General features: G+C 44.0%; 2 protein-coding genes across 4 annotated transcripts in view; one reads left to right on the forward strand and one right to left on the reverse strand.

Moving 5' to 3' along the window:
- IFT81 (intraflagellar transport 81) overlaps positions 1–14,371 on the reverse strand; it is a 222,744-nt gene that overhangs the window by 166,939 nt on the left and 41,434 nt on the right. The gene's annotated exons all lie outside the window — the stretch shown is intronic.
- Positions 1–14,371, forward strand: part of P2RX7 (purinergic receptor P2X 7) — a 60,578-nt gene that overhangs the window by 30,122 nt on the left and 16,085 nt on the right. Inside the window, 4 exon segments of the mRNA XM_070386189.1 lie at positions 1,892–1,988; positions 6,610–6,690; positions 7,315–7,444; positions 12,342–12,478. Of these exon segments, the coding sequence (XP_070242290.1) occupies positions 1,892–1,988; positions 6,610–6,690; positions 7,315–7,444; positions 12,342–12,478 (445 nt within the window).

Here is a 14,371-nt window from a genome sequence, read left to right on the forward strand (position 1 = left end):
CAAATTTCGCAAAAAAGAACAAGAAAAAGTAAAATATCATTGTTTTAAGTGGAGGAAAACTGCTTTACAATGTTGTGTTAGTTTCTGTCGTATAACAACTTGAATCAGCCATGATATACATATATCCTCTCCCTCCTGAGCCTCTCTCCCCTCCCTCCTTTACATCCCTCTAGGTCATCACACAGCACCCGGCTGGGCTCCCTGTGTTATACAGCAACTTTTCATCAGCTATCTATTTCACACATGACAGTGTAGATATGTCAGTGCTACTTACTCCATTCGTCCCACTCTCTCTTTAGCCCACTGTGTCCACAAGTCCATTTTCTACATCTGCTTCTCCATTCCTTCCCTTCAAATAGGTTCATTGATATCATTTTTCTAGATTCCATATATGTGAGTTAATATATGATATTTGTTTTTCTCTTTCTGACTTACTTCACTCTGTATAACAGGCTCTAGGTTCACCCAGCTCAGTAGACCTGACTCATTTGTTCTTTTATATGGCTGAGTAATATTCCATTGTGTATATACATCTTCTTTATCCATTCATCTGTAGATGGACATCTAGGTTGCTTCTATACCTTGGCTATTCTAAACAGTGCTGCAATGAACACTGGGGTGCACATGTCTTTTAGAACTGTGACTTTCTCAGGGCATATGCCCAGTACTGGGATTGCTGGGTCATATGGTAGATTTATTCCTAGTTTTTTAAGGAATCTCACACTGTTCCCCATAATGGTTGTATGTTGTCCATAATAGTTATATCAGTTTACATTCCCAGCAACAGTGTAGGAGGGTTCCCTTTCCTCCACATCCTCTCCAGCCATCAGTGTTTATAACATGTGCTAAGTCACTTTAGTTGTGTCCAACTCTTTGCAACCCTATGGACTGTAGCCTTCCAGGCTCCTCTGTCCATGGGGATTTTCCAGGCAAGACTACTGGAGTGGGTTGCCATGCTCTCCTCCAGGGGGTCTTCCCAACCCAGGGATCGAACCCATGTTTCTTATGTCTCCTGCGTTGGCAGGTGGGTTCTTTATCACTGCTGCTGCTGCTGCTGCTGCCACTAAGTCGCTTCAGTCGTGTCCGACTCTGTGCGACCCCATAGACTGCAGCCCACCAGGCTCCCCCGTCCCTGGGGTTCTCCAGGCAAGAAAACTGGAGTGAGTTGCCATTTCTTTCTCCAATGCATGAAAGTGAAAAGTGAAAGTGAAGTCACTTAATTGTGTCTGACTTTTCGTGACCCCATGGACTGCAGCCCACCAGGCTCCTCCATCCATGGGATTTTCCAGGCAAGAGTACTGGAGTGGGGTGCCATTGCCTTAAAAGCCAGTTTATAACATACATGTACACAGAAAGGCATATTAATATTCAATTCCATTCCATAATGCTTGTGCATTTGAGTTGGAGGAGAGTTAACTAACACTATTTACTATTTACCTTTCCCCTTAAATATCCGTTAGTGACACTGACACTCCAGGAAGATGCGCCATGCTTACTGCATGGCCCTGTCCATCCTGGTCCATGCTGTACACACCTAGAGGAACTCCGCTGTCTGTTCAGAAGCCATGTGCTAGTCCATTTGTACCAGGCAAAAGAATACACCCTGTTCTGCCTCCCTCTCAGGCATCTTTTCTTGTGAAGAAACAAACAAGCAAGCAAAAACCTAACAGCATCTGTGGTCTTTATGTCTTCTCTTTGATCCTTCTTTGAAAACCTTACCGTTCGATGTGTTGCTTGCTTGGTTTTTCTTATGTAAGCCTGTGGTTTGGATGAGGTTACACAGAAACTAAAACTGCTTGGATTGAGAAACAGCCTCTTGCTTGAGTGGAGTGGAGTTTCCTCCCACGGTTCTTTCACACCTGTGCTTCTACAACCCCTTGACCCTTCACAGGAATCCAGACCGGCAGGTGTATACATTATAATGAGAAGCAGAAGACCTGTGAAGTCTTCACCTGGTGTCCTGTCGAGGCAGAGGAAAAGGCTCCGGAGTGAGTTATAGGGAGGGGACAGACACAGTGGCCCGCAGCTTCAAGCAGATGAAGCCCTGCGAGGCACTGCCCCAGCTTCCCTTCTCAGCACCACCCTCCCTCCCCAAGTCCCGGGTCCTACTGGCTTAGTGACTCCCAGGCCAGACACACTAGCGGTCTCTGGGAGGGCCTTGCTTGTGGTCAAAATATTGACATAATTCTGGACCAGCTGATAAATAGCTACTACCTTGAACACCTGTGGGTGTCCCCTGCCCCTTGAGTGTTCCAGCACTTTCCAGGGCACCTCCAGACACCACCTCCAGTGCTATAGCAGGGTCCATTCTGTCAGTGTCTGTACTGAGTGATTAAGGAAGAGAAGGTGGGAGGGGAAATAGGAAAAAGGAAGAAGAAGGGAAGGGAGGAGAGAAGGAAGGGAAGGCAAAGAAAGTTTTCTTAAATGTTCACAGTGATGTACACATTTGGTGTTCCCCTGTGTTGATTCTTCTCAAGGTCAGGCCCAGAAGGCAGAACTTGATGTTAAACCTCAGAAAACACTGGGAGGGCTGCATTTCAGCAGAGAATAAGGAGAGCTGGATTCAAATCCGGGCTTTAATGCACCCTTGCTATGTGGCCTTGAACAAGTGCCTTAACCCCTTTGGGTTTCAGTTTCCTTGTCTTTAAAATAAGAATAACAGGCCTTCCCCAGCAGGCCCAGTGATTCAGACTCTGCACTTGCCACGCAGGAGGTGCAGGTTCCATCCCTGGTCAGAGAACTAAGATTCCACAAGCAGCGTGGCCAAAATATATTTTTTTCAGTTAAAAATAAAATGAGGATAATAACTGCACCAACCTTCCTGGGCTGTTGTGAGAATTAAATGAGATGATAATTGCACAGTGATTGCACAGTGAACCCTGTGCTTGGCACACTGTAAAGTGCCCAATAACACAAATGCATACAGGATCTGCCCCTCAACGTGTGGTGGTTCTAGACCAGCCTTGTCCAGTGGAACCTTCTGCAATGCAGAAAGATTCTGTACCTCCACCATCCAATCTGGTAGCCACTAGCTACATGTGGCTATTTAGCACACGAAATGTGGTTACCACAACTGAACTGAATTTTGAGTTTAATTTAATTTCAATAGTCGGGCTTCCCCAGTGGCTCAGTGGTAAAGAATCTGCCTCCAGTGCAGGAGACATAGGAGACATGGGTCCAATCCCTGGGTCGGAAAGATCCCCTGGAGGAGGAAATGGCCACCCACTTAGTATTCCTGCCTGGAGAATCCCATGGACAGAGGAGCCTGGCGGACTACTGTCCATGGGGTCACAAAGTGTCGGACACGACTGAGAGACTGAGCACACACAGACACAATTTAAATAGTCACACACACCACACATGCCTAGGGGATGTTGGACAGTGTAGTTCTAGAGAAATGTGACTCAGGGCCACACCATCAGCATCTGTGGGGCAAAGAGAAAACTTCCCCAAACTAACTTCTTAGAAGCTTCAGGCAAAAGTTTCTGATGTCAGAGTGGGAAGCACCAGGCAGTGCCAGCTTGTCCGGCTCTCACTCGCTAACAGCACCGCGCAGGTTCATTTGTAGGTCCCGGAAGAAATTATCCAAGACCCGGGGGGACATGAGCCTACATTCAAGAAGGCCCTGGTTCAAGGCAAGAGGCTTCTTGATTGCCTGTGGTTTTCAGTCCTGGCTCTGCCAGCAATTCATTCATCACATAAATACCGGGCATCTCTGATGTTTTGTGACCTGGGCTGCAATTTTACATGACCCTGGACAAGTAACTCCCTTACCTTCAGTTTCTCATATGTTATACAAAAGCATTACTAAGATGATTCATTTAATTGTTTCTCCAGCACATCCATTATCACATAGTAGGGAGAACTGTGCTTTTTTTTTTTTTTTGTAAAATACAAGAAGACCCAGATATGGAGCAGGTCCCAAGGGTTTTGCAATCTAATAGAAGAGATAAGACACATGCACAGAGGGCTGTCATTCCGAAAAGGAAATTTTTAAGTGTCATGAAAGAGAAGTAAAGGGGACCGTTTAGTCCTTTGATTCTGAGCATGTTGCCCAGAAGTTTGAAATCTTCTAAAGGCAAAGGGTCTGGCAAATAGCAGGCATCTGTTGTAAACAAGATTTTGTGTGTGTGCAAGTGACAATATAACTTCAACTGGCTTCAGAAAAAAAAAAAGGGACTGTTAATTTTGGGCTTGTGTTTTTGACTCACGTCAATGAGAAGTCCAGAAACACTAGTTTCGGGCAAGGCTTGATCAAGGCTTTAAATGATGTCTTAAGATTTCTCTCTCTCTTCCTCTACCTTTCTCCTCTCCCCAGCCTCTAGCTCTTCTTTTCTTCCATGCTGGCTTGCCTCACACTGTGGTCTGGGGCACTCCAGGTTTACCTTGTCCTTGCTACTAATAATCCTAGAGAAAACAAGTGTTTCTTTCCCAATAGTTCCCACAATAATCCTGGGGTGTTCTCAATGGCCTAAGGCATGTGACAGTCAAAGAATCAATCACTGAAGCCAAGGGGATTAGATTACACGGCTTGGTTTTTTTCTGTCATTATTGTATAGTTTTATTATTGCTTTTATGTTAGTGTTTTCCAATCAGATTAGGGACTCTTTGAGGTGAAAGTGGTATTTTATCTCTGTCAAGATGGCTCATCACAAAGCTGGTTGATTAAATATTTTTTAATTGATGATTTATTAAAAATGTAGACTATATTAAGACTACCATGAAATTCAAGCTTCTTCATTTGGGATGTGATTTTTAAAATTAATTAATTTATTTTAATTGGAGGCTAATTACTTTGCAGTATTGTAGTGGTTTTTGCCATACATTGACATGAATCAGCCATGGGTGTACATGTGTCCCCTATCCTGAACCCTCCTCCCACCTACCTCCACATCCCATCCCTCAGGGTGATCCCAGTGCACCAGCCATGAAAGCCCTGTCTCATGCATTGAACCTGGACTGGTGATCTATTTCACATATGATAATATACATGTTTCAATGCTATTCTCTCAAATCATCCCACCCTCACCTTCTCCCACAGAGATGACCCTATATGCAAGACAGAAAAAGAGACACAGATGTAAAAAACAGACTTTTGGACACTGTGGATTACACTGTTAAACCAGCTCCAGGTCATATGCCCACCCTGGGAGCTGTAAGGGATGGGCAGGAGATGAGAGTGGACTGACAGTGGAAGAGACCTGGCTTTCCCAAAGGGAAAAAATTGAGGTGCTACTGCTAGAGGGGGGGAATTGATGTGGAAAGGCAAAAATTACAGTGTTCTCTATAATTACATCCCCAGTAGAGCCAAAGTTGGGCTCTGGAAGTCCTGAAATAAAAAGCAGATCATTCTTTTTTAAAGAATTTTCTGATTGTATTGGATTTTAGTTGCGGTACATGGGATTTTTGTGACAGCATGGGCTCCACAGTGTGTGGGCTCAGTAGTTGCAGCGCCCAGGCTTAGTTGCTCTGTGGTATATGGGATCTTAGCTCCCCATCCAGGGAAGGAACCCATGTCCCCTGCCCTGGAAGCATGGAGTCTTAACCAATGGATCACCGGGGAAGCCCCCAGAGCAGATTATTCTTGATGTTCCCTTCCGAATACTTTCCACCTTTAGCCTGTGCTTCTCCCAATGTATATTTGCCACCTACTCAGGTGTGCCAGGCAACAGGATACCAGTGGCATCATTTTGTGGAGCCTGTTCTCTCCATCTTTAACAGATTCTCAACCTCACCAGGACAAAAATCTCGACTGTCTTGTTCATCACTGCATCCCAAGGGCCCAGCCCCATTCCCGGTACAATAAATATTTGTTGAATGAATGAATGCATGGATGGTGGGTGGACCTTCCGGCAGTCTAGAATTTGGGCTCCTCTCACTCATGGAGGATTTTATACCACTCAGAGCCTCTAGAGAGCGAATGATAGAGTCAAGTATGTATGTGTGGCCCTGTGCTAAAGGCTGAGGATGCCAAGATGAGAAAATTATTGTCTCAGCCCTGCAGGATCACCAAGTTTATTGTGGAAAATACAAACAGGAGTGTGCTGGAGCTGGCTTATACCAGCTCTGAGCCATTTATGCTCATCCCTTCCCAGTTCCAATTCAGTGATGTTCTACTGGTAGCTTGAAATCAGCGATGGTGGGGGTATTTATACCACAATAGTCAGTAACTGCTACAGTATCAGGGCTTATTGTTTTCCTGGAGAGCTGGTTTTTAAACATTTACCAACACACCACTGTGCATACCTAAACATACCATTATATCAGAGTTAGAAGTATTACAGTAAATGCCACAAAGTCTTTTTTTATGCCACCTCACACAGCTGTGGGACCTTAGTTCCCCAACCAGGGGTCAAACCCATGCCCCTGCAGTGGAAGCAAGGATTATCAACCACTGGACCACCCGGGAACTCCTTCCATGGGGTCTTAAGAAGGGAGAAATTCTTCCTGGAGAAGCTGGAGAATTTTGGAAGGTTTTGCCCACTGAATTGCATTTCTCTCCAACCATCATATTGACCCAAGCAAGAAATCAGAGCCTCTGGTCCCTGGCTCACTGACTCCCTTGGTCCCTGTAGTCACTGATCCCCATTTTGCATTTCTCTCTCTCAGGCCTGCGCTCTTGGTCAGTGCTGAAAACTTTACTGTACTCATCAAGAATAATATCGACTTTCCTGGCCACAATTACACCACGTAAGTGCCCAGAATGTTTGGCTGTATTTGTTATCTACTGTTGCATAACAATTCACCCCAACATTTAGAAGCTAAAAACAACAAACTTTAATTTTCTCACATAGTTTCTGGGCATCTGGGAATGACTTCATTGGGTGGTTCTGGCTTGGGGTCTCTCAGGATACAGTCAAGCTGTCAGTAGGGGCTGCAGCCATCACCAGACTTGACTGGGGCTGGAAAATCCTCTTCCAAGCTCACTCAAGTGACTGTCATCAGGAGAACTCAGTTCTTCACCATGTGGACTTCTCCTTCAGACTGCTTGAGTCCCCTTGGGACATGGTGGCTGGCTTCCCCAGAGCAAGTGATCCAAGCCAAAGAGCAAGCATGCCAGATAGTAACCAGGAGAGAAGCCACTGTGTTTTATAATCTAATCTCAGAAGTGACACACCATCACTTCTGTCATATATTACTGGCCACACAGACCAACACTGGACAGTGTAAGAGGGGAATACACAAGGGTGTGAATCCAGAAGGCAGGATCGTTGGAGGCCCTCATGGTGCCAGGGGCCACGCTGTTTCACTCCCATGAAAGAGAAGGATCCCAGTTTTCAACTGAGATGCTTGTTTGCTTTTCATCATGTACAGGAGAAACATCTTGCCGGGTTTAAACACCACTTGCACCTTTCACAAGACTCGGGATCCACAGTGTCCCATTTTCCGACTAGGAGATATCTTCCAAGAAACAGGAGATAATTTTTCAGAAGTGGCCATTCAGGTTGGTGATGCCTGTTTGTAAAGTGGAATGTGGGGAGGGTGGGTCAAGGGATGGAGGATGACAAATGGCCAAGAGGCTGGACCACTGGGTCTTAATAATATGCTCATATTTATGGAGGATTTTGTAAATCCATGTTCAATGACAAGGACTTTTCCTGCATCACCACATCTAATCCCACAACAACCCTATGTGTGAGACCATTCATCTATTAGTTTCCTGTGGCTGCTGTAACAAATTAACACAAACTTTGTGGCTTAAAACAACACATTTTTTATACTTCTGGAGGTCAGAAGTCCAAAATGAGTATCACTGGGCCTAAATAAAGATACCAGCAGAGCCATGCTCTCTCTGGAGGCCCCAGGGGAGAATCCATTTCCTTGCCTCTTCCACCTTTTAAAACTGCATTCCTTGCATCTCTTAGCTCATAGCCCCTTCTTCCTGCTTCAAAGCCACCAGCATAGCATCTTGCTTCAGTGGTCACATTGATTTCATTTTTCTTTTTTTTAAAAAATATTTTTATATTTGTTTATTTGGCTGCACTGGGTCCTTGTTGCAACACATGAGATCCTTTGCTGTGGCCTGCAGGCCTATTTGCTCTGCGGCATGTGGGATCTTAGTTCCCTGACCAGGGATCAAACCTGTGCCCCCTGCACTGGAAGCATGGAGTCTTAACCACTGGACCACCACCTACATTGATCTCTTATCCTGTGTTAAATCTCCCTCTGCCTCTCTGTTCATAAAGATCAGTATGTCTTTATAGGGTCCACCCAGATAATCCAGATTTCCTCTTCTCAAGATCTTTATTTAATCACACCTGCAGTCTCTTTGGAGAAGGCAATGGCAACACACTCCAGTACTTTTGCCTGGAAAATCCCACGGACGGAGGAGCCTGGTGGGCTGCAGTCCATGGGGTCGCTATGAGTCAGGCATGAGTGACCGACTTCACTTTCACTTTTCACTTTCATGCATTGGAGAAGGAAATGGCAACCCACTCCAGTGTTCTTGCCTGGAGAATCCCCAGGGACGGGGAAGCCTTGTGGGCTGCCGTCTATGGGGTTGCACAGAGTCGGACACGACTGAAGCAACTTAGCAGCAGCAGCAGCAGCAATCTCTTTGGGGGGTTCCCTAGTGGCTCAGTGCTAAAACATCTGCCTGCAACGCAGAAGATGTGGGTTTGATCCTTGGGTCAGGAAGATCCCCTGGAGGAGGGCATGGCAACCCACTTCAGGAGAATTCTTGCCTGGAGAATCCAAAGGACAGAGGTGCCTGGTAGGCTGCAGTCCATAGAGACAAAGAGTCGGACATGACTGAAGCAACTGAGTGTGCACACATGCAGTCTCTTTGGCCATTTAAGGTAACATGTTCAGAGATGCAGGGATTAGGACCTAGGATTAGGTATATCTGGGGGGCTACTACTCAGGCTGGGCTTCCCTGGTGGCTCAGTGGAAAAGAATCTGCCTGCCAATACAGGAGATGTGGGTTCAACCCTTGAGTCAGGAAGATCCCCTGGAGAAGGAAATGGCAACCTACTCCAGTATCCTTGCCTGGGAAATCCCACAGATAGAAGAGCCTGGCAGGCTACAGCACATGGGGTCGCAAAGAGTCAGACACAACTTAGAGACTAACAACAACAATTATCCAGACTACCACACTTTGGTTACTCAGGATTATTCCAGTAGCAAATTATAGAAATCCAACTCAAGTGATTTAAGCAAAAAATAAAAAGTAATTTAGAGGCAAATAACAGAAACAAAATTCAAGTGACTTAACCAAAAAGGAACCATATTAACTTGCGTAGAAAGACCAGGTGGAATGAACATTCTAGTATACCCAAAGCATCTTCCTACCTTGAGTTTTCCCTTGCTGTCCCCTCTGCCTGAAATAGTCTATCCCCAGACATAGTATTAACTGCCTTCTACACTTACTTCCAGTATTCACTCAAATATAGCCCAGTGAAGCTTTCCCTTACTGCTACATTTACAAACAATTCCCACCTCTATCCCAGCAGGCCCTTTTCAGGTTTATTTTTATCCCTGGTACCAAGCATTATCTGACATCCTATATATTTTACATCATATCCATTTGTCTGTTGTCTATTTTCTCTGACTAGAATGTAAGTTCCATGAAGGTAGCTTTTTTTTTTTTTTTTTGGTTCATTTTTGTATATCATTCAGCACATAATGGACAGTCAATAAATATTTGTTGGCTGAATGAAGAGTATGATAGATTTAGGCATAGCTGCATCCCAGAACTCAAATGATGTCTTCAGAAATCCGACTCCTTTCATTTTTTGACTGTTTCCTTAATGATGATATTCTCCACATGTCAAGTCAAAGCCACCAAAGCTCTAGCACTCTGCTATCCAATATGGTAGCCACAAGTCACATGCAGCAACTTAAACTTAATTGAAATTAAAAATTTATTTCCTTGATCATACTAGCCTCATTTCAATAACCACTGGCTACTGCCTTATAGGGCATGAATACAGACTATATCCATCAGCAGAGAAAATCCTATTAGATAGTGCTGCTTTAGACTTTCACACTCCACAGCTAGTGGTCTCAACCAATAGAGGACCTTTTCCCCTATGGTTCTGGCAAAATGTCTCAAGGAGAGTTCTGATTAACCCTACCTTGGGCCACATAATCTATCTGAACTCATCATCAGGTCCAGAGGGAAGCACTGTCCTGGGAGTGAGGTGCCAGGACTGAGTCAGGTGCCCTCTCCTGGGAGAGGTCACAGCCCCATTCAAACCACGGAGAGTTAGGAAAGGTGTTTCCCAAAGGAAATTTCAGGTAGATTTCCCAGAAGCCAGCAAAATGGATGCCAAGTGACAAAGGTATTAATACATTCACTATAGTAAGTAGAGTGCTTGGCTTAGTGCCTGACCCCCCAAAAAAGGCAGTTGTGATTTTTCTGTGTTATTTCTCCTCTCTCCAAGTCAGAACCTCTTTGTTACTCATTTCTGTATCCTCAGAATACTACATCTAGCGTACTGTCTTGAAATGCCTAATTTCATCGATTCAAAGAGATATCTTTTTCACTTTTAATAATTTTGAAATCAGTAAGTGCTTTCAGTTGATGGAATCTCACAGTTTAATTGACACCAGTTTTTTCCTTGGAGGAACATAAAAAAAAAAAAAAAACACCCTGTGTATCTTACAAGCAATGGTGTCTAAGCTTCAGTGAAATATGATGGCCAGTGCTCAAAAAATGTCTGTAGAAAAAAAAAAGAAGTACCAAGTATAGGTAAGAGATGAGCAGATTCTTTAGAAGTTTAGAGGAGAGAAAGGTCACCATGAACTGAGGAGTATAGGCGTGCTTGCGTGGATGGGGAAGGATGTTGGCTGGGTCTTGGAGGACGAGCAGAATTTAGCTAGAGAAGTGGGTGGGAGAAATGTTTCACTGGGAGAAAAGGTCAAGGGCCAAGATTAAAAGATGCAAAGTATACCCAGCAATTCCACTCCGAAGTATGTACCCCCAAAAAATGACACCTTATATTCACACAAAAACTTGTACGTAAACATTCACAGCAGTATTGTTCATTACAGTCAAAAGATAGAAACGACCCAAGTGTCCATCAAAGGATGAACGGATCAACAAACTGTAGTGTATTCATACAATGGAATATTCTTTCACCACAAAAAGGAATGAAGTACTGACACTTGCTACAACATGGATGAACTTTAAAAGCATTATGCTAAGCGAAAGAAGCCAGACATAAAAGATCATGTATTACATGATTTCATTCATGTGAAAGTTCAGTATAAGGAACTCTGCAGAGACAAAAAGTAGATTAGTGGTTGCTTAGTGTTGAGAGGGGTAATTAAAGTTTACATGGTTTTTCTTTTTTGGAGGTAGTGAAAATGCTGTAAAATTGACTGTGGTAGCAGTTGCACATATACATGAATGTAAGTGTGGAATTGTACATGTTAGGTGGGCGAATTGTATGTGAATTGTATCTCAATAAAGCTGTTGAGATACAGCTTTATTTTAAAATAAAAAAAGAAGTGAAAATGCAAAGTGTGTCTGGGAAAAGCATAGTCTGGCATAACAGCTTTCTCCAAGGGAGAATTTGGAGAAAAGCAGAGAGGAAGTGATGGAGCACGCTGAATTCCAGTATGATAAGCTTCAACTTAATCTTTTTTTTTTTTTTTTTTTTTTTAACTTTACAATATTGTATTGGTTTTGCCATATATCAAAATGAATCCACCACAGGTATACATGTGTTCCCCATCCTGAACCCTCCTCCCTCCTCCCTCCCCATACCATCCCTCTGGGTCGTCCCAGCGCACCAGCCCCAAGCATCCAGTATCGTGCATCGAACCTGGACTGGCAACTCGTTTCATATAATCTTTAATGGGGGTGGAAGCATTAATAATGTCTGATTACAGGAGGGGTTTGTTGAAAGTTGGGCTTCCCTGGTGGCTCTGATGGTAAAGAATCTGCCTACAATACCACAGACCTGGGTTTGATCCCTGGATCAGGAAGATCCCCTGGAGAAGAGAATGGCAACCTACTCCAGTATTCTTGCCTGGAGAATCCCATGGACAGAGGAGCCTAGTGGGCTACAGTCCATGGGGTTGCAAAGAGTCAGACACGACTGAGCGACTAACATTACTACTACTTGTTGAAAGTTCTGTTTCGGGAAAGTAAATTTAATGGTAGTATGTTCCAGGCGGGAGGAGGAGCAGGGAGATGCATTTGTAGTTGCCAAAGTAGTCGTTGTATGAGTTAAATTGGATGGTACTTAGAGCTCTGAAATTTTTTATCAGCATTTTTTACCCTCAAAAGCAAACTTTTCCTTCAGTGATCATCACTATGCAGGGAGATGTCTGATAGCTGCATAACCCACGTCCCGCGAGGCTTAGAGATTATCTCTTGTTTTCTTCCCCAGGGAGGAATCATGGGCATTGAGATCTACTGGGACTGCAACCTGGACAGATGGTTCCATCACTGCCGTCCAAAATACAGTTTCCGTCGCCTTGATGACAAGACCGCCAAGGAGTCCTTGTACCCTGGCTACAACTTCAGGTAACAGTGCTCCAGGTCAGATTTGCCCAGTAACTAGCCCTTGGCTCCCAGGGACCTCCCAGACCCTGCTGAGTTGTATCCCCAGCAGACTAGTTTTGTTTCCCAAGGCAACAAGATGAATGTAAAACACTTCCTCTGAGAGCTAGGCAGTGACTGAATTTTTGTATGAATTATTAAAGAACTGCACTCTCTTTGTAAGATAAAAAGCAAAACTTGGGAAACAGAGATAACCATAGAAAAGAGGATAAAAATCACCCATAATTCCTCTATGCTGAGATAACTGAAGATAACCTTCTGGTGAAATTTCCTTTGTCTAACCAACACTTGTGAGGCTTATATGAGATCATATATGTATAACCTGGTATTCTGTGAGGTGTTTTCATATACCAGTTCAGTTCAGTTCAGTCGCTCAGTCGTGTCCAACTCTTTGCGACCCCATGGACCGCAGCACGCCAGGCCTCCCTGTCCATCACCAACTCCTGGAGTTTACCCAACTCATGTCCACTGAGTCGGTGATGCCATCCAACCGTCTCATCCTCTGTCATCCCCTTCTCCCCCTGCCTTCAATCTTCCCCAGCATTAGTGTCTTTTGAAATGAGTCAGCTCTTCGCAACAGGTGGCCAAGGTATTGGCGTTTCAGCTTCAGCATCAGTCCTTCCAATGAATATTCACGACTAATTTCCTTTAGGATAGACTGATTGGATCTCCTTACAGTCCAGGGGACTCTAGAGAGTCTTCTTCAACACCACAGTTCAAAAGCATCAATTCTTCAGGGCTTAGCTTTCCTTATGGTCCAGCTCTCACATTCACACATGAATACTGGAAAAACCATAGCCTTGACTAGATGGACCTATGTTGGCAAAGTAATGTCTCTGCTTTTTAATATGCTCTCTAGGTTGGTCATAACTTTTCTTCCAAGGAGTAAGCGTTTTACGTGCATTTTATGATATGTTTATATCTCAATAGAACAAACAAAGAAATCCAATAAGACCATTTCACATGATGATACATGCTTCAAAGAAAATCAAACAAGATAGTTTGATAGGGTGGGGAGCGGGAATGCAACCAGAAAAGGCCTCTCCAAGGACGGGATAGGAACCCCCCATAGGCACTGTGCACTTTCCTGAAGAGTGAGCTTTCCTAGTTAAGAAGGGAAACTGCACACATAGGAGTCCATCTTAGGGAATCAACTTGCAAACATATTAGCTTCCCTGAATACTTTTACTACTAATGGTCTGGACTCTCAAAGTGGGAGTCCCCACATCAGCATCACGTGGGACCTTGTTAGAAATGCAGATTCTCAGGCTCTCCTCAGACCTACTGAATTAGACACTCTGGGGATTGTCCCTCCCAGGTTATTTGTACGCAAACTCGTTTGAGAATCACTAATCTAGACCCTTGATACTCAAAATGTGATCCTGTTACCAGGAACATGGGCCTTGCCTCAACATGGGAGCTTGTTATGATGTAAAAATCTCAGCTTCCACTCTTAATTTACTCTCTTATGTCTCCTGCATTGGCAGGCAGTTTCTTTACCATTAGTGCCTAGAATCTACATCTTATGATTCCCAAAAGATTCATGTGCACATTAAAATTTGAGAAGCACTGGTCTAGGCTATGTCATCTAGCATCCCAAACATGCTTTCTTCTTTGATGTTTTGTTTGACTATATTTTGTTTCTTACAACCAGGTTGCTAGTTGCCCAGGAGAATGAATAAAATGAGGTGTCTATAGTTAATCTGAGCATGCAAATACAGGCCAAAGTACATGTACAAACACACACACACACTCATTCACTGCCTCCTAACCCTTCTGCTAGCATTCTTATTGACTTTTTGTTATCCACTCAAGCAAATGGATCTATTCATATTTTAGGTAAAGCAGCATGATTAA

This window comes from Bos mutus, chromosome 17, assembly GCF_027580195.1.
Source record: "Bos mutus isolate GX-2022 chromosome 17, NWIPB_WYAK_1.1, whole genome shotgun sequence".
Classification (NCBI taxonomy): domain Eukaryota; kingdom Metazoa; phylum Chordata; class Mammalia; order Artiodactyla; family Bovidae; genus Bos; species Bos mutus.